Source organism: Delphinapterus leucas, chromosome 4 (assembly GCF_059928025.1).
Source record: "Delphinapterus leucas isolate spDelLeu-1000000601 "Yukka" chromosome 4, BTC_Dleu_Yukka2, whole genome shotgun sequence".
Taxonomy (NCBI): Eukaryota; Metazoa; Chordata; class Mammalia; order Artiodactyla; family Monodontidae; genus Delphinapterus; species Delphinapterus leucas.
The window spans coordinates 29436540-29457947 of NC_143132.1; the positions used below are offsets into that span (position 1 = coordinate 29436540).

General features: G+C 34.8%; 1 protein-coding gene across 1 annotated transcript in view; it reads left to right on the plus strand.

The window, feature by feature from the left end:
- Positions 1-18414, plus strand: part of LIPI (lipase I) — a 78440-nt gene extending 60026 nt beyond the window's left edge. The window contains exon 10 of the mRNA XM_022574583.3: positions 11340-18414. Within this exon, the coding sequence (XP_022430291.3) occupies positions 11340-11427 (88 nt within the window). The 3' untranslated portion in view covers positions 11428-18414. The remainder of the gene's footprint in view (positions 1-11339) is intronic.
- Positions 18415-21408: the final 2994 nt, after the last annotated feature.

Sequence of the window (21408 nt, forward strand, 5' to 3'; positions counted from 1 at the left end):
CCAGAAAACTACTAGAGCTAATCAATGAATTTGGTAAAGTAGCAGGATACAAAATTAATGCACAGAAATCTCTTGCATTCCCATACACTAATGGTGAAAAATCTGAAAGTGAAATTAAGGAAACACTCCCATTTACCATTGCAACAAAAAGAATAAAATACCTAGGAATAAACCTACCTAAGGAGACAAAAGACCTGTATGCAGAAAACTATAAGACACTGATGAAAGAAATTAAAGACGATACAAATAGATGGAGAGATATACTGTGTTCTTGGATTAGAAGAATCAACATTGTGAAAATGACTATACTACCCAAAGCAATCTACAGATTCAATGCAATCCCTATCAAACTACCACTGGCATTTTTCACAGAACTAGTACAAAAAAAATTCTCAATTTGTATGGAAACAGAAAAGACCCCGAATAGCCAAAGCAATCTTGAGAAAGAGAAATGGAGCTAAAGGAATCGGGCTCCCTGACTTCAAACAGTACTACACAGTTATAGTAATCAAGACAGTATGGTACTGGCACAGAAACAGAAATATAGATCAATGGAACAGGATAGAAAGCCCAGAGATAAACCCATGCACAGATGGTCACCTTATTTTTGATAAAGAACGCAAGATTATACAATGGAGAAAAGACAGTGTCTTCAATAAGGTGTGCTGCGAAAACTGGAGAGCTACATATAAAAGAATGAAATTAGAACACTCCCTAACACCATATACAAAAATAAACTCAAAATGCATTAAAGACCTAAATGTAAGGCCAGACACTATAAAACTCTTAGAGGAAAACATAGGCAGAACACTCTATGACATAAATCACAGCAAAATCCTTTTTGACCCATCTTCTAGAGAAATGAAATCAAAACAGAAATAAACAAATGGGACCTAATGAAACTTAAAAGCTTTTGCACAGCAAAGAAAACCACAAACAAGATGAAAAGACAACCCTCAGAATGGGAGAAAATATTTGCAAATGAAACAACTGACAAAGAATTCATGTCCAAAATTTACAAGCAGCTCATGCAACTCAATATGAAAAAAACAACCCAATCCCCAAATGCGCAGAAGACCTAAATTTCTACAAAGACATTTCTCCAAAGAAGGTATACAGATTGCCAGCAAACACATGAAAGAATGCTCAACATCACTAATCATTAGAGAAATGCAAATCAAAACTACAATGAGATATCATCTCACACCAGTCAGAATGGCCATCATCAAAAAATCTACAAGCAATAAATGCTGGAGAGGGTGTGGAGAAAAGGGAACCCTCTTGCACTGTTGGTGGGAACGTAAATTGATACAGCCACTATGGAGAACACTATGGAGGTTCCTTAAAAAACTAAAAATAGAACTACCATACAACCCAGCAATCCCACTACTGGGCATATACCCTGAGAAAACCATAATTCAAAAAGAGTCATGTACCACATCGTTCATTGCAGCTCTATTTACATTAGGCAGGACATGGAAGCAACCTAAGTGTCCATCGACAGATGAATGGATAAAGAAGATGTGGCACATATATATAATGGAATACTCAGCCATAAAACAAAACAAAATTGAGTTATTTGTAGTGACGTGGATGGACCTAGAGTCTGTCATACAGAGTGAAGTAAGTTAGAAAGAGAACAAATACCGTATGCTAACACATATATATGGACTCTAAAAGAAAAAAAAAATGGTCATGAAGAACCTAGGGGCATGATGGGAATAAAGACGCAGACCTACTAGAGAATGGACTTGAGGACACAGGGAGGGGGAAGGGTAAGCTAGGATGAAGTAAGTATGGACATATATACACTACCAAACGTAAAACCAATAACTAGTGGGAAGCAGCCGCATAGCACAGGGAGATCAGCTCGGTGCTTTGTGACCACCTAGAGTGGTGGGATAGGGAGGGTGGGAGGGAGGGAGATGCAAGAGGGAAGAGATATGGGGATATATATATATGTATAGCTGATTCACTTTGTTATAAAGCAGAAACTAACAACAGCATTGTAAAGCAATTATACTCCAATAAAGATGTTAAAAAAAAAAAAAGATGTGGAAGGGGTGTGTGTGTGTGTGTGTGCGTGTGTGTTTGTGTGATGGAATATTATTCAGCCACAGGGAAGAAGACATCCAGCAGTTTGTGACAGCATGGATGAATCTTGGGCACACTATGCTAAGTGATATGTCAGACAGAGAAAGAGAAATACTGTATGATATCACATGTGGAAGCTAAAAAAGCTGAAATTATAGACACAGAAACTAGAATGGTGGTTAACTAGAGCCTGGGAGGTGGAGGAAAAGAGATGTTGGTCAAAGAGTACAAGCTTCCAGTTATAAGATGAATAAGTTCTGGGGAACTAATGTACAGCTGAGTGATTATAGTTAACAGATATTGTATTATATACTTGAAAGTTGCTAATACAGTAGATCTTAAATGCTCTCACCACAAACTAAATGGTAATCATGTGATGTGATGTGATGTGATGCCTGTGTTAGCTAACACTATGATGGTAGTAGGTACTATGATAGGTAACTATCATACCTACCTGATTCCAAGTTCACACCCCTCGGGGAAAAAAAAAAGTTTTAAGGTCCCACTGCATCTCACCGATTTTGATTGGGCAAGTACATATCTTTGAACCTCACACTGTGCTTGGGGAATTACATTCTTCTCCTTGGCCAGGGAAATAAGTTCTTTCAGTGTTTTATGCTTAACTCTGAGACAAGATGGGATCAAGTTCATCCAAAGTTTATAGATTGAGAGTGGGGTAAAGAATGATGAGGGTAATATTACCCGAAAGGGATAGATGCTTGGTGGCAAAAATAACAGACCACTACAGAGAGACTGAAAATATTTTGATAAGTCAGCAAAATATTAATTAAACATTGTCTGGCTTGTAATATATCTTACTAAAGTTAAATATTGATTTAACTAAAAAATATAATTCTGACTGGCCGACACAATTAACTTGTGAATGAAAGCAATAAATGAATAGCTAAGCTAGAGCACTCAAATTCAGATCTTTCAGGGTCTGGATACTTCAAACAATTTGGGGGTAAGTTAGGTTTTTTAAATAGCTATGTTTATAGTTCTGCATGACTATAATGTAATATTTTGACTGACAAGACAATGTGAGATTAAACATTGAAGTAACTCCTCAAATAATTTACCCCAGTATCATGAGGGTTTATGTATAAATTTAGACGTTTGTCCTTTTTCAAATTAATTAAACATTTAAATCTATAATTTTGTAGCTTTGGCCTCTATGCTTTACTTACTTCATGGTAACTTGTTAATTTAGTATTTCATTTCATTAAATAGTTTCAATATTCTTTTGAAAATATTATACATGAAGCTTAGATTTAATGAGGGTAAGTATTTGGTTAAGAACAGCCAAAGAACTGTCTTTAGAGAGTAACCTCAGAAAACCAATTTACAGTTATACTATTTGTGCTGAAGTCATCAAGACTTCATTTTTTGTCTTTTAACCTGCCTGGTTAAAAGGCCAAGGGTACTTTGGGAGAATGTGGGGATTGGAGTGCTAGAATTGTGAAGGGCGTTTAAAGGTAACAATTTTGGCAAAACTGTTTTACATTTTTACAAAGTTTGTTCACTTATTCTGAAGCCTGTCCCCCATCTTCACTCTCCACAGCCCATTTTCTCGAGGCTCCTCAAATGGTGCTCTAGGTCTGTGTAATGTTGAGAGGTGACACAGATAAAGAATTGCAAAAAATGTCAACAGTGTGAATAGCCACTGTGTGTTTCTATATGTAATGTAAACTATGCCTCATATAAGAATAAGGTTTTAGGATGACTGGAAATGAGCTTCTTTTGTATACCATTAGAGTATTGAACAAAGAGGTTACTATACCTAAATAGTTTTAGAAATTCAATATTTTATTTACCATATATAGGGACAAGATACTTTATTCATATTCTACTTCTAAAATTATTTATCTTAGATTAAAATTTTGTTGCAGTTATATAAATTAAAAAAAAAAATATTTGATAATTAAGATAAGTGATTACCTTTTTTTTTTTTTTTTTTTGCGGTACGCGGACCTCTCACTGTTGTGGCCTCTCCCGTTGCGGAGCACAGGCTCCAGACGCGTAGGCTCAGTGGTCATGGCTCACGGGCCCAGCCGCTCTGCGGAATGTGGGATCTTCCCAGACCGGGGCACGAACCCGTGTCCCCTGCATCGTCAGGCGGACTCTCAACCACTGCGCCACCAGGGAAGCCCAGTGATTATCTTTTTAATTTGCCTAAAGTTATGACATAATTTTAAATGGTAATAGTATAATTGGACATTGTAAGCAAGAAATTTCAGGTTATAATCCTAAAAACTACAGCACATATATTTTCACTAACTATGCTGTAAGATACAATTATAGTTATTATATAAATACCCAATAATTGATACAAATCTTAATAAAATTTGATTAAAAGTACATTACATAAATAAATATATAAATATAAATGCATTTTACAATCAACCTGCATTCACAAAATAGTTGCTTTTCTTTCTATATTTGCCTTGCAATATCTTCCATATGTTTTCAGTGACATTATATATGTGAAGTATACATTCGGCTCATAGCAGATGCTCAGTTAGTAGCAATCCTTTCGTTTCATTTTTATTCCCTTCTTTTGTTGGTCCCCAATTTAACTCTTCTTATACCTCCTTTTATCTATAAATACACAGCTCAAGCAATAGACTGGCCCAGCCCATAATTATATGAAAAATATCGGCCTGTTTTGCTGAGGTAATTCATCAATAAAATGCTTTATTCCCAATAATTCTGTGAAACTATGTCACATTCTCCAACCATAAAAACACTCCTACCTTTTTGTAAAAGTTCCATTCATTAATACTTTGTAAACTTCTTATCCAAACTCTCTATTCACTTCTACCACACTTCCCACTCTTATAATGTAGTGATCAGAATCCTCACCCATCAGAGTTTTGGGGGATATAGGAAGACTCTCAGCAGAGTTAAGAACTTCAGAAAAAGAAATCTGCACTGATTGCAAATTTATCTCATAAAGTGGAATTTATCTTGTGAGTTATTTGCCCTAAACTCAATTTAACCTTCTCCTTTAGGGAACTAGTATATAAGAAGGAGGATTTTTAGTTTTTTTCCAAGATGCATGTTTTGGATGATGCATGTGATTTAAGGAAACGTTATTGTGTACAAAGGATTGATGACTTCTTGGAAAGGATATCCCAGAGAAGTTTGTTTTAATATTAGTGAACTTCTTTCAAGATGAATTATAGTGGTTAAATTTATTTAGCATCTACTACATCCCAAATGCTATTTTTACAATTTTTTAAACAACTCCATGAGTTAAGTATTTTCTTTGTTTTACTAGTAAGGGAACAGAAACTCAGAGGCTTTATAACGTGTCTAAGGTTTCTCAGCTGAGAAGTGCCTTTGCAATGACTCAAAGCCAAACTTTTCTTGGCTTTTTTCATTTGTTGTTTTCTTTGCTTTTAGTTGCTGCTCTTTTTATAGGAATAACAGTTTTTCACTAATTAATATAGTCAATTATTCCCATTGTGGAACATTTGGAAAATTTAATTCATATATAATCCTACAACTAAGAGATAACACTTAATATTTTGTCATACTTATAGTCACACATGCTACAGTTGAATCATGAATTTAACTATTTACATTGAATTATAAGCAGGCTTTTTGTGTAGAATCATGCAGCTTATTCACTACAATAATAGCTTCAAGGGTCACTGTTCACATAAATAATAATGTGACCACATTGGACTTGGAGCTGTGCAACATCATGTACCTGGTTATAAGCAATTTTTCTCTTTTTAACTGTAAGTTAATGACTCAATATATTTCATCTTTTGTAGAATATTCAACTTAGATTTTCCTTTATGTTGAATATTTTTTCCCCAATTTTTGTTTTTCATAAACACTATCCATGTATAGACAACTATCTGTACTTTAAACAAGTGGCTTTTTTATATTCATAGAAAGAACATTTTCAAATCTTTTACCTCACCGCATGATGTTCACACCTTGACACAGAATGTCGGTGACCCAACAGTCATAGGTTGCTCCATTTATTTCTCTTTTTCAAGTCACTTATAAGAGGAAAAGAAAGTGTAAAGGCAGACAGGTATGTCCACTATTATATTTGATTCACTGTCTCCTTAATCGTGTTTTACACAGACAAATGTTATATACAACTCCTTCATTGGTTAAGTAAGAAATGTGGTAAAGTCATTGGGATAGGCCACAGAGAAAAAAAATAAGCATGCATGTCATTTTAATTCTTATGTAAAATCTAAACAGTGGATAGACTATGAAAATTTACTAAATTTACAAAATTTAGATGCAATTACTTCTACTCAGGGAAAAAAAAAACCCTAAAATACATTTTGTGGGTGGTTAACAAAACTCTTAACATTCCCTGTTGGCTGTGGATGCTAACAGATGCTTGGATGAAATATGTGCTTTAAAGTTTAATTACCTAGATAATTGCAGTAACCATTTACTTGCTTTTCCCATTTAGATCTGTCCATACAGATAATATGCAATTAATGAGAATTAGCACTGCCAAATCATTGGGAATGTGAGTTATAAAAATATGATGCCTTATGGTCCAGACTAAACTGTATATCTACTCAATCAGTAATTAGCTATCTGTAACAAACTATGATAGAGATTACACAAACAACATAGTTCTTCTGAGCTTTTCCAGTGGACTAGGCTTTCAAACTTAGGGACTGAGAGGAATATTCAAGTGGAGGTACCTGGATGACTTCCTGAGAAAAGGTGAACTAAATCTACTTTTAAAAACTTTACTTAATAAGTAAAATGTACTCTTTTTGGTATACAGTTCTATGAGTTTTAATAAGTCCATAGAGTCATATAACCACCACCACAATTAAGATACAGAACATTTCCATCAATCATAAAAACTGCCTTGTGCCCTTTATTTCCAACTCCCCATGCCCACTCTCTGACAACCTCAGCACCTACATTTGCCCTTTCCAGAACATTATATAAATGGAATCATATAGTATGTTGCCCTATAAGTATGGCTTCTTTCACTTAGCTTTAGACATTTAAAGTTCATCCATGTTGTTGCCTATATCAGTGGAATGTTATTGATGAATAGTATTTTATTGTATGGATATACCACAGTTCCTTTATCCATTCACCAGTTGGAGGAAATATAATTTGTTCATAATTTTTGATATCTGTCCATGACCAAAGCCAACATAAATATTTGCCTGCAGGTTTTTATGTGAACATACATTTTCGTTTCTCTTAAACACCTAGAAGAGAGATTGTGGGGTCATATTGTGAGTGTATGTTTAACTTGATAAGAAACTGACAGACTTTTCCAAGGTGACTGTACATTTTGTTTTCCCACTGGCACTTATCAGAGTTCTACTGCTCTCTTACACCAAAAACTGCACCTTCAACAGTTTTTTTGTTGTTTGTTTTTTATTTTTGCTGTTCTAATACTTGTGTAGAGGTAGCTCACTGTGTTTTTAATTTGCATTTCTCAAATGACAAATGATGTTGATGACCTCTGCCATTTAATTGAGGGTATCTGCATCTTTAAATTTAATGTAACTGTAGATATATTTGGGTTTAAATCTATCATCTTGCTATTTTGTTTTCTGTTTGTCCCATCTGTTCTTTGTTCCCAGTTTCTCATTGTCTGCCTTCTTTTGGTAAATTGAGGAGTCTTATGATTACATTTGATCTTCTTTGTGGGTTTATTATCTATAACTGTTTGGTTATTTTAGTGGTTTCTTTGGGGATTATATTATAATCTTTATTTTATCACAGTATACCTTCAAGTGAATTTTACTGCTTTACATATAACATGAGAGCCTTACAGTAGTATACTTCCATTTCTCTCTTGTGCTGTTATTGGCATACATTTTAATTATACATATACTAAGATCTCTATAATACAGTGCATCACTTTTCTTCAAAGAGTTATGTCCATTAAAGATATATAAATCATTAGGAAAAGTCTTATATATTTTTTCCATATCGTTACCATTTCTGGTGCACTTCTAACCCTTATGTAGATGCGTATTTCCATCTGGTATAATTTACCTTATAACAAAAGGAGTTCCTTTAAGATTTTTTTGTAGGATCTGATAGTTGTGAATTCTTTCAACTTTTGTGTGTCTGAAAAAGTCTTTATGACGTCTTTATTTTGAAAGATAATTTCTCTGTGTATAGAATTCTAGTTTGATGGTTGTTGTTGTTGTTTTACTTTCAGTACGTTAAGAATGTTGCTGTACAGTCTTAGAGCATGCATTGATCTTAATGAGAAATATATTACTATCCTTCCTTTGTTCCTATGAAGAAAATAAGCCCCTTTTCTCTGGCTGGTTTTAAGATTTTCTCCTTATCACTGATTTTAAGCAGTTTGATTCGATGTGGCTTTTTGGAATTTTTTTTCATATCTCTTGTGTTTACTGTTTGACCTCATTGGATCCATGGGTTTACGGATTTCATCAGATTTTATGTAAATTTTTAACTCTTTTTGAAATATCTTTTTCTATGCCCCTACTCTCTCCTCTCCCTTTGGGGACTCTAATTTCAAGTTTATTATGCTGCTTGAAGTTGTCCCACAGTTCAGTGATACTCTGTGAAGTTCTAAATTTCATTTACTCCCTACATTTCATTTTGAATAGTTTCTGTTGCTGTGTCTTCAAGTTCACTATTCTTTTCTTCTGCAATGTCTAAGTTGATATTTATCCTATCCGGGGTATTTTTCCTCTCAGATATTATAGTTTTCACCTATGGAAGTTTGATTTGACTCTCTTAATATCTCTTATGTCTCTACCTAGCTATTTGAACATATGAAATACAGTTATAATAACTCTTTGAATACCTTTGTCTGCTGATTCTCACATCTATGCTAGTTCTCGGGTGGTTTCAATTGGTTGACCCTCATATGGTTCCATTTTCCTGCTTCTTTGCATGCTTGGTAATTCTTGATTAGACACCAGACATTGTGTATTTCATCATGTTAGGTGCTCCATATTTTTGTATTCTTATAAATATTCTTCAGGTTAATTCTCAAGATGCTGTTAAGTTACTTTTAAACAGGTTGATTCTTTCAGGTCCTGCCTTCAAGGTGTTTTAGGCAGGACTGGAGTAGTGCTAAATTTAGGGTTACTTAGCCCCACTACTGAGGCAAGACCATTCGATTCTTTTTACCTGACCATCTGGCAGGTAGGAACAGACACCTTTGTTAATGCTGGGAACCTTATCCTAAGTAAGTTTTAAAAATACTAGATGCATAGATGTGGTGATATGTTGTACAAAAGCCCTAGGGAGCTTTTTTAAATAAAGAAGCATGTCTATTCCCTGTAATTTGGTAGAATATATATGGATTAAAATTAAAAGCTAATTGTATTTGAATTTTAGAGAGATTTTTTAACCCTTGGATTTCTTCTATTATTTTGTATTAAAGTTTATACTTTATCAATGTACTGTGCTCATTTCTGCTAATTTGTGGTAAACAAAGCATTAGAAATGCAATATTCAGTGCTCTTTTTTTAAATTAAAAAAATCCACTAAATAGTCTTCTTCCTATGATAGTTCAACATATATCACATAGTTTTTTCTAAATTATAGAGTTTAAAATTTTTGATTCGGGGAGAAGGAACTATTAATAACATAGGATAAATGATCTCAAAATCAGAGTCCTGGCAGTAGAACCAGATAGGCTTTTCACAATGTAAAAACAAAGAAAATTAATTTTTCTCATATGTTTTGGTAAAATTTCACTTTGGTAGGCGTAATGAACCTGACTAAACTGTTTTGTAATGCTTGCAGAAGCTTTGTAAAATGTGGAATATTTAATAAAAATATACATTTATTATATTGAACATATTTCAATGGTAACAGGGTTATGAGCTTTTATTTTCTTGTAGAAAATAAGAACACACTTGCCATAATATTGTATTATGAATATGTGAATAGAACAATTACTTAATGACTGAGGTAATTTATTAATAAGTCTAATAACACCCTTGTCCTATGATGACAACTTAAAAATTAGGTGGATCAGGGATATCCATAACATTGAAGGCTCACTCACTGAATAAAGGCTGTAGCAGGCTAGATTAAAAATTGACATAAGTATATATGTATTTGTTAGGGGAAGTGGTAAAGTCATTCTTCCACTTATTTCTTAATAATGGAGAAAGGATTACATCTGATTTTTCGATTATGTTCTGAACTCCGACAATTTAACAAAAAGCTACTTTTGCTAATATCTAAGAATCAGAATCTTATCAAATTGAGGTACTGTCATTTCATATTTACTTCTACATTAAAATTAAAATTCCTAGATGCACTTATTATTTCAAGTGGAAAATATTGTAGTATTCTATATCAGCTTTTAGAATTAAAGATGAATATGTTCATATTTTATTACTTTTCAAATACTAGCAGATATAGGAAATTGATTTAAAATGGAAGAATTTAACCTAACAACACTGTTGATATTTTTAAAACATGTTCAACGATGTCTTAATCAAGCTAGAAGGAGACAGACAGCAATATATCTCTTGAACTAGAGCAGTGCATATGTCAAATAAAGGCGAACTACCAGCACCTGTGCAGTTGAATTGCTCCCTTTTCCTTGACTAAGTTAGTATGGCTGATACAGCAAATTTCCACTTATTACGCCACTTTTTCCTTTAGCTCCTTTCCTGAATTTTGACCAGTCTTTGCTTATTCTAGTTGATTGCTTTTTTGAAGTTTTCAAGACATTAACAGGAAGATAAATCACGAGACAAGATGCCTGATTCACCACAGTGACGTGACTTCTCAGAAACCTTCAAATACTAAATACACAATTTCTCCAAGATATAGAATACTTTAAATGTTATTATTTCCATTTTAGCAGGTGGCAGAGGATTGATTAAAATATTTGGCAAAATTGTCTGTGCAATTCAGCCCAACTCTTCCATGGTGGCTTTCATGGTAGAAGAAGTGGCCCAGCCACTAAGAGTTGAGTTCAGTTTTCAGCTATTTCAGTATCCAAAAATATTTCCCATTCAATGTAAGTTTTCCAGTGAAGCAGCAAAGAGAGAAGATGTTGAAGCACAGAGAATTTTTTTCTTTCTCACAAATACTGTGTCTATTCATCCCTATGTAGACAAATTAGATGGAGTAGAAATGATCCCAGAGGTTTATCTCAACTCCCTGCATTTAGAGAACTAGTTAGTCACAGGCATAGGGTATTCCAATATTTATGAGAAGAAAATAAATTTGCTGTTTTACTAATAGTTATTTTTTCTCTCTGTTTTTCTCTTTCACAGACCACCACTATGCACTTATAATTTTGTACTTAAAGAAAGTGAGGAAATATTTCTCAGTCCAAATACATGCACACCAGATGAAATATAAAATGCCTTCTATCAAATGTAACAACTTGTTTGTGAATTAAAGAACTTGTAAATGGAAACAACACAATTAGTATTTCTTTCAGAATGCATTGTTCAATCTGAAATTCAGATATTTCTACTTCTTGAATAAATTTTTAAGAATCAAAAATATAGAATATTTTTAAATGTATATGCTAAAGCATTCTGAATATATTTTAAAAGCTATTTATTTCTGTTTACCTTAATCAAATGTTTCCCTTAATTACTTAGTATTAATAGATAATATGTCTTTAGAAAAAGAGAGAAGCTTATTGCTTCAACACACTGTCTAAATAGTATCATTCTCCGCTCAGAATGCAGTAATAAATGAATTTTTTAAAAATTTGTAAATTTATCATTTTGAGAAGTCACTTGGATTAATGTAAATCTTGTAAACATAAATACACCTTCTGTTTAGTGAGCTATTTGGCATTTTGTAATGCTTTGTAAATAAAGGCTTTGTTTCTGTGGAGCACAATAATCTATGGGCCTGAAATCCTTAATGTCAGATCTGGGGTCTACCATTTACTAATGGTGTGATCTTGAGTAACAAAATTTACCTCACCATGTTGCAGTTACCTTTGTGAAGATTGATTCAACACTTTGACTAGTGTCTGCCCATAGTGATAATAATAATAAAAATAATAACAGCTAACACTTACATACATCACTGTATTCTTGGCATAATTTGGTGCTTTATAGACATCAATTCATTTAATTAATCATACATTAATTCATTTAATCCCTACAAAAGACCTATGAGATTGGCCTTGTTATCTCCACTGATGAAGAAATAGAGGCACAGAAATGTTAACTAATTTACCCAGGATTGGGTAGTTGTGTCCTTATACGATTATGGCCCACTCTAACGGACTCACTTTAATTTAATCACCTCTTTAAAGACCCTGTCTCTAAATATATTCACATTCTGAGGTACTGGGAGTTAGGGATTTAACATATGAATTTTGGGGGTAAAAAGTTCATCTCATAATACCTTCTATCGCTCATTAGCTCCACAATGATGACCTTTGTATAATGACATTTGAAGGTGAATTGGGACCATTATTGGTGCCTACCTGGAAAACACTGATGTGTAAGACCCTTGATGTATTATATGTGTGTTCCAGGCAGAAACAAGTAGAAGGCTCTTCACATTTTGCTTAGGGATTTAAGCAGTGCTGCCTGCACCTCTACTGTCTGTCAGTCCTTCTTGAAAATAGCTCCTTCAGGTTCTGCCTCAGCCCTTCACTCTACAGGCCTCTGACTCCAAGCAATAGATACCTTCTCTCTCCTCTCTGTCACTTGGGCATTTGCTCACAAACTTCCCACACTCTTAAACAAAACCACGGATGCTTATGTAATTTCACTTTTCTAATCCCCCTCAAAGAGTTTGTCAGATATCCCCAGAAATTTTGAATCTCAGTTTGTGACATTTAAAATTAAATAAAATGCATTAGAGATACGTTCCTAGGGGCAGAAATCCTGCTCCAGTATTTGTGACTGCTTAGGACCTCTGGGTAGCAGAGAAACAGTACCCGACTTGTCCCACAGCACATTAAATTAGGGCCCTGTAATCATCGTAAGAAAACTTCCTTGTCATAAGTGATGGAATCTTTCACGGATAAGTTGAAGATATAAACTTATGAAATGTTTATAGGTTTTCCTATTGCATTACCTTCACCAGTGTCCTAATACCCTCTACTTTTTTTAAGATGAACAATGAAAGGAAACCTTTGGAGCCTGTCTTCTGGGTGAGGGAAGTAAACTCCTCTGATCCGCAAGTCTTCAAGCAATATTTTTAATCATCTTTGTTTTTTTCCAAATTCGTAGAAATCATAGATCAAAAATAGTAGTAAGAGGAAAAAAATTAACTGTTTGAACGACTGTGATGAAGCACAGGTATTTTTATAGCAATTATCTAGGACAACAGAAGGAACAGATAGCCATTACGCACAAAATGCGTTACACCAGGCTGCTTTGAAGACATGCTGCTCTGGGTCAGATACAGAAAGCTACAGAGAGAGGAGTTGTTTAAGTTCTTTATCCTTCAGGATGCCTACTTGGCATGGGTCATAGTCTCAAACTCAACATTGTCGTTCAAAGTCCTCTCAACAACATATAGAGTATTTTTAAGTTAATTTGAGGATTTATCTAATTAAATAACATGTTCCATATTTTACTGATGTGCCCTCTTTGTGTTTCCATTGAATAATAAACATTTTATTAAAAAAATAAATCCCCAACAAAGCAACAAATCACACTTTGCTACACACAACAGTTGACTGAAATTTTAAGTGGACATAATCAAAGGGCAACTAGATTTTGTTTGTTTTAACAAACTACAATTTAAAAAAATTGCATCATTCAGATAAGTTGCAATACCAATCTAATTTACTGGATAATTGTTTAATTGTGTGTGTGTGCCCATTATTGACAAGGCACAATTATGTAAGCTTACAATCAGCCGTAATCATAAAAGTGTTGTCACGAGTCATAACATTTATGGTCTATGCATTAATCCTGTTTTTTCTAATAATAATAATAGCAAGTACATAATGAGTCATTACTATATGCCAGTCTGTGTTTTAAGTCTTTCATTTGCAATATTTCATTTAGTCCTTACAAATGCCCTACCAGGTATGTTATTTTATCACCTTCAGTGACTAAGGGGAGAAATAGAAAAAAAAAAAAATCCTTCAGACTATTACTTTCAATACTTGAAAGATATATTTGTTGTGTTTTGATAGTTATCTATTGGGTATTTATTAGGCATCCTGTAAATGTTTGTGAATGGGTGAACAGGAAGTCAAATTCTCTCGATAAAAAGCACAGGACAAAGGGGGAAGCCTGGCCCTGAGAAACTGTGATGTGGCCAGTGAGTGCCTGCCAATAGCCATGAAGCTTGCTGCATGGGAACATCCCAGCAAGTCATCAGACACATGTGCTGGTTTTCTGGTCTGTGCTTTCAGGATCTTAGGATGAAGACGCTGCTAAAAGTTACCAAATACCTGAATCCTTCCCCAAGACAGTATAACCTGCCTCTCCAAGTGGCATAAAGAGAATTGTCAGAGGACATTAGGGGATGACATTGGAGTTATGAAATGTAGGACTTCAGTGCACAGATAGCATTTTCATTCATAATTTCTTTTATCCTATGAACATGTGGTACATGAAAAAAGAAGGATATATGGGAGGTTGAACAGCTGGTTATGCAGATGGTGTTGATGAGTTGAATTTGGATTTCTGTACCATGGCTTGAGTTTCTGGAATGTGAGGCTCTTGGCTGGGGGTAGGATTATATATCTCACAGGGACATGGAAGAATGTGTTTGCATGTAGGCTAGCAGTCATGATTAAAGTGCTTTAAATGGAACATAATATTGCAGAAAGTGTTTGAAGATTCAAAGCAACAGATCATTCACCCAGATTCACTAGGACCCTTTGAAAACTCTTCCAGATTTCCTATTGATCCCCATCAGCACCTTCCAGCTCTTTAACTCAGGTTTACCCTCGCACCTTCCTTCACACTTGGGCCCTTTCTTGGCCTTTTCCATGGTTAATTTGTTATCTCTCCCAAACTCACTCCTTCCTTTGCTTTTGCCTCCTCCTCTGTTCCGCAAAGATGCTATTTCATGTCTCTGTTACGGCATAGGGTATTATAACTCTTTGCTTACTTGTTCATATCCATCACTAGAATGTGATCTTCCTGAGAGTAAGGAATTTTGTGTTATATATACATTTTTGTACTTTCAGGGTCTAGGTGAATGCCTGGTTTCTTTCAGGGGCTCCATAAACATCTGTTGAATGATAAATGCAAAATTAAATATATGAAGCAGTAAGTTTCTTTTTGGCTTAGCTGGGTAGGAGTGGGCAGACACCAATGATTGCTGGCTACTTAGAAGAACAAAATGTTTCAAGTGGTTCTGGTTAGAGATCAGAGAGCCCTCACGAAGATAATTTAAGATTATTTTTGTCTTACATTCTTTTCTAAGAATGTAGTAAAACCAGATTTGATTTTAATATTAGACAATGTTAGTCAAGACAATTATAGTATTTAAGAATAATTTGCATTTAGAATTAAAAAGTTCTTTTACATATATTGTTAAAGTATTAAAATATTAACATTCTAAACACAGATGAATTATAAATTTTAGGTTTTTCCTTAATAACTCTCTGGGAAAAGAAACAATTTGAAGGTTAAAAAAAAAAGTCTACTGCAGGCATAGATCCTGAAATCATTGGAACTTTGTCAGTGGAACCTGTCCTAAGTTTTCAAAGGAGTTTTTACTCTCTAATATTTATTAGTGTTGTGTTTCTTTTTAACACTTGGTAGGAGAGATGTTTAATTAGGAAAATGTCTATGGAAAAAGCTTTTTCAAGATAAGAGTTGTCAAAATTAATGAAGAGTGAAGAACTACAAAGTGGGTTTACTCCTAGCAGAATACTCTTTAAATGGGGGATATGGGATGAGAAAGAGAGAGAGTGACAAAGAGAATCAGAATTTATTAAGAGTACATATTATTTTAATGTTTAAAGTAAATGTATTCTCAGAACCATGTGACCTGGGTCACTTCCCACAAGAAACTTTCCATCTAAATGCCAAGATACGGTTTCTGTTAAATAATGAGTTACTGAACATAGGGACTATCTTATTTCAACCTTATTTTCCCACAGCCTGTACCAAAAAACACTTGATCAATATTTATAGATTTGAATATAGGCACGGTCTTTCACATATGGTAAATGAAAATTATTTGAAAGACACCCCAGTGTTAGGGTGCCGGCAACCAACAGTGCTGGATTCACCCTTATCTCCCTTCCCATTGAACGAGTCAAGGAAATACACAGAATCTAGGTTTGAAAATCTCTGCAATCTAGGAAAACCGTTCACAATCTTCCAAACTTCAGGAGGAAACGATAATAATCAAAGTCAAATAGGACACTGAGGCAGACAGTTGAGCTGAGAATAAGGAGGAAGAGGTTGACCCACTGCTCTGTGATTCCATTTCACTTTCCAACTAGAGGTATATGGTCATTTATCTACTGGGAAGTAATTACTTTCTGAGAGCAAGAAAATTTTCACACTCTCCTCCATTATTTCACTTTCCAGTCATCAGGAGTCCCCAAGTCCAGGAAAATTATGCTGTTGGAAACAAATACAGACAGGCAATGATGGTTTGCCACCTGTGGTAAATTTTTTTTTTTCAGTAATGGCCCGCAATTTGTTCAAATCTCCCTGTAACGATTCCTGTAGATAAGCCCCTCAAACCCTTACCGTAGGCTTGAACATATGTCTTAATTTGGACACTGGTACAATAACGAAATGTGATGCAAGCTGAGTCCTGAAAAGTACCTGATACCATTGGATCCCAGAGACCTCAGTGGAAATGCCCAAGCTCATCTCCTGGAAGGATGAGACACCAAATGGAGGAGAACTGAAACACCCCAGCCAACAAATGCCATCGAAAGGACTGACCACAGACACAGAGACTGGCAGAGCTGGCCCAGACCTGAAGAAACACACAACCAACCCATGAAGTCATGAACTCTAAATAAAGCGGTGGTTGTTTTAAGACACTGTTTTGGGACGGTTTGTTATACAGCAAAAGTTAAGCAATATACTTTCTGAAACCTGAAATAGGCAGAGCATGGATGACAGCAAGAAAAACTGTGTATTTTATATATATAATTGTTAGACAACAAACAAAATATAATATGTATCTTATAGAAGAATGTTATATAGGATACTTTAGTATAACATATTACAATAAAATATATTACCACCATCTGCAAACAATGTTGTGAGTTCTCCTTTCCAAAGTTATTAGATGATAATGCTGTCTACAAACAAAACACAATAGAGTAAACTACCCTCATAACATAAGAATGTAGTAGAGTGGTAGAATATAAAAGAATACACAGAAATTAATAACTTCCCTATATTATTAGCTAGAAAACATTGAAAATACAATTATAAAAGAGATCTACTTCACATTTGCAATGAAGTATAGTATACCTTGTTTGTTATTTTTTATAAAACATTAATTTTTATGTTTATAAACCTATCAATTATAGAAAAATGGAAAAATAAGTAAAATTTACAATCATAAAATCTTATCCCTGTGAGCATTTTTCTTAATTTCTCTCTCCCCACTTCACTGATTCACTCCAAACATGTATCTCTGTATAAAAAGGTACATTGAAAGATTTTTTAGATCATATTTGCCAGTAACTTAGAAATTCCTGAGGCATTTCCTTACTTGCAAGCTAACAAATTTCTCTGCTATAGTTTTATGGATGCTGGCTGAAGATATATGATTTCTGACTCAGAGAAAAAAATAACCTCGCAATAGCCTAGGCAGAATATCCAACTCTGACAGCTCCAGCTCTCACAGGGCAACACAAAGTGGGCCAAGTGATGCATGAACACTGCAGTGCAGGAGAGCAACCCAAGCTTAGGGACGCTGATGCACTTCACTTGCAGAAATTTTCCCCAGAGGGAGGCATTATCTGTATTATACTGTATAATAAACAAATCTTTCCTTTGCTCCAGAAGGAGACATGGTTTATATTCTACGGCTGTTTTCTTTATAGACATTCTCAAAGACAGTCAAGAACTAGGAGGTCAGTGCCTGCAACCTGTGCAGAAACGAAAGAGACCCCAAAATTGTATCTACATTCCTCCCACCACCGCCTACAAAATCCTGTTTTTCAAAAAAAGAAAAACAAGTTTTTAAAATACATAACACTATACCTTTAATGTGCTATCATATTCTGAAATGGTATTAAAAATTAATTTCTGAGTCTAGAAGATTAATATAAATTTGATTTTATTTAGTACCACTCTAAGTAGTAATAATTATAATAACTATGAGATATGAACTGTATAGTATTAAGAAAAAAATAACAATATATTGTGAGCTGACGTACAAATAACGCCAGTCATTTCTAGTTGTAATAGTGTAGCGATTATTTTCTGCTGTAAAATTGATAGATGAAAAAGAAAAAGAGATTAGAATAAATGAACTCAATGGTAAATTTTCAAATGTAGGTGGGGCAAGAGGAATTGGTTTCTGATTTAAAAAAAAGAGAATCTCAACAGAAATGCCCATGAAGCACCATCCCTTCATGGTGAGAACTGCCGGAATATCAGAACACCTAAATCAGTGAGAACTCTGTAGAGTCCTGTATGTACCAACTGTTATGGTTTAGGAGCAATCAAAGTTAAACTCAACATGGAACACCCACATTCAAGGCTACCAAGCTAAAGCTAAGGAATCCAGTCCATGGGTGGCTGTGCATCTGATCCAAAAGAGCCTGGGAATGGGGTTATTTTTGAAACATTTTATCAAGATTGTAAATATACTCTGCCCACTTTCTCTGGGTTTTACCAGATTGAGTGCATCTATTTTTAAGTGTGGAATGAACATGCAAACTACCTGTTTAGGCATAAAACACTGTGATGAATACATGTATAGGGTAAAACAATACAATGTCGCTATCACTGTCACTATATTTTCTCCCTGAAATCTCATCTTGCAAAATAAGCTACAGAAGGAAATTGGTCATCCCACAGGACTTCATGTCTTAAGCATTTCTGAATGCATTTCACAGAATCAGAGTGTCTGGGGTTCTGACTCTCCTGGAGGATGTGGTACTGGAGAGTGGTTTCCAATCCAGGCCTGGGTGATAGTCTTCCTGAGTCCAAATCCTGGATCTGCCACTTCCCATCTGGGTGCTTTTCACCTAACTACTTAAGCACCCTGTGTCTCCATTTCCTTAGCTGAGAAGTGGTATTATTAATTATACTTTCTTCACAGGGTTGGTGTGTGGATTAAATAATTATAATGTCTAGAACATAATGACAGAATTCACAGAGACATAGTAATTATTATAACTGTTATGTTTATGTATGGTAGAGACCAGAAGCAGGACATTGGTCGTTGGTGTCAGCTACTTCAGGAGTTACAGAGCAGCCATGCTGCATGGACAATGTATGTCAGGGTAAGATTGTGCTCTGACATCATTGGAAGCTGCTCATTTGGCTTGCTTGTGAGCCAGAGGGTCTCAATTTGAATATTGCTGGAAAATTTTATTTTATTAAGACTTTTTAAAAAAGCAGTTTAAGCTTCACAGCAAAGTTGAGAGGAAGGTACAGAGATTTCCCATATGCCCCCTGCTCACATGCTAACAGAGCCGCCCACATTATCAACATTCCCCACAGAGTGGAAAATGTGCTGAATCTACATTGTAGTTGATGAATCTACATTGACACATCATAATCACCCAAAGCCTGTAGCTTACATTATGGTTCATTCTTAGTGTTGTATATTCTACGGGTTTGGATAAATTCCATAGCTGTACTTTTACAGAATGCCATATAGTTGGAATCATACAGTATGTAGCCTTTTCAGATTGGCTTTTTCACTTAGTAATATGCATTTAAGTTTCCTCCATGTGTTTTCATAGCTTGGTAACTCATTTCTTTTTAGTGCTGAAAAAATATTCCATTGTCTGGATAGATCACAGTTTATCCATTCACCTACTGAAGGACATCTTGGTTGCTTCCAAGTTTTGTCAATTATGAATAAACTGTTATAAACATCCACGTGTAGGTTTTTGTGTAGACATAAGTTTTCAGTTCCTTTGAGTAAATATCAAGGAGCACAATTGTCAGATCATATGGTAAGAGTGTGTTTAGCTTTATAAGAAACCATCAAACTGTCTTCCAAAGTGCTGTACCAATTTGCATTGCTACCAGCAATGAATGAGAGTTCCTGTTGATACACATCCTCACCAGCATTTGGTGCTATCAGTGTCCTGGATGTGGGCCATTCTAATAGATGTATAGTAGAATCTAACTTTTGTTTTGATTTACATTTCCCTGATGACATATGAGGTTGAACATTTTTTAACATGCTTATTCATCATCCTTATATCTTCTTTGGTGAGGTGTCTGTTAAGGTTTGTTTTTTTTTCCCATTTTTTAATAGGGTTATTTTCTTATTGTTGAGTTTTAAGAGTTCTTTGTATATTTTGTATAAGTCCTTTATCAGATGTGTTTCTCCCAGTCTGTGGTTTATTTTCTCATTCTCTTGGCATTGTCTGTTGAAGAGCAGAGTTTTTAATTTTAATGAGGTCCAGCTTATCAATTACTCCTTTCATGGATCATTCCTTTGGAGTTGTCTTATCTAAAAAGCAATGGCCATGATAAAGGTCATCTAGGTTTTCTTCTATGTTATCTTCTAGGAGTTTAATAGCTTTGCATTTTATATTTAGGTCCATGATCCATTTTGAGTTAATTTTTGTGAAGGGTAGGGTCTTTGTCTAAATTCATTCTTTTGTATATTAATGTCCAATTGTTCCAGCACTGTTGTTGAAAAGTGACCTTTGCTCCCTGTACTGCCTTTGCTCATTTGTCCTATATTTATGTGGGTCTGTTTCTGGGCTGTCTGTTCTGTTCCATCAATCTAGTTGGCTATCCTTTTGCTGCACCATCTTGATTACTGTAGCTTTATAGTAAGTCTTACAGTTGGGTAATGTCAGTCCTCCAACTTTGTTCATCTCCTTCAATTTTGTGCTAGCTATCTCCTGAAACATTTTTTAGAAAGCGTACCTCTGAAGACTTACTTTTGCAGCTTTAAAATATTTGTAAACATTCAAGAGTTCCTCATGCATCTCCTTGAAAGGAGTGAGGTTACTGTGTATTTAACAACGAGCCTTGCTCAAGTATGCTAGGTATTTGGAATATAAAAAGGGAGAAATTTGAATTCCTAGACTCAAGGAAGTTATATTCTATTAGAAAAGCGACCTGGTTAAACATATGTTGTCACACCCTGTGATTATTGCAGAAATAATGATTACTCCGAGGGCTGGTGTGGAGCAGAGGCTGAGTATCAGCTGCAGTGGAGGTTAGGGAAAGCTTGACTGATAACAGAGATGATTAAATTGGTTCCTGATGGATG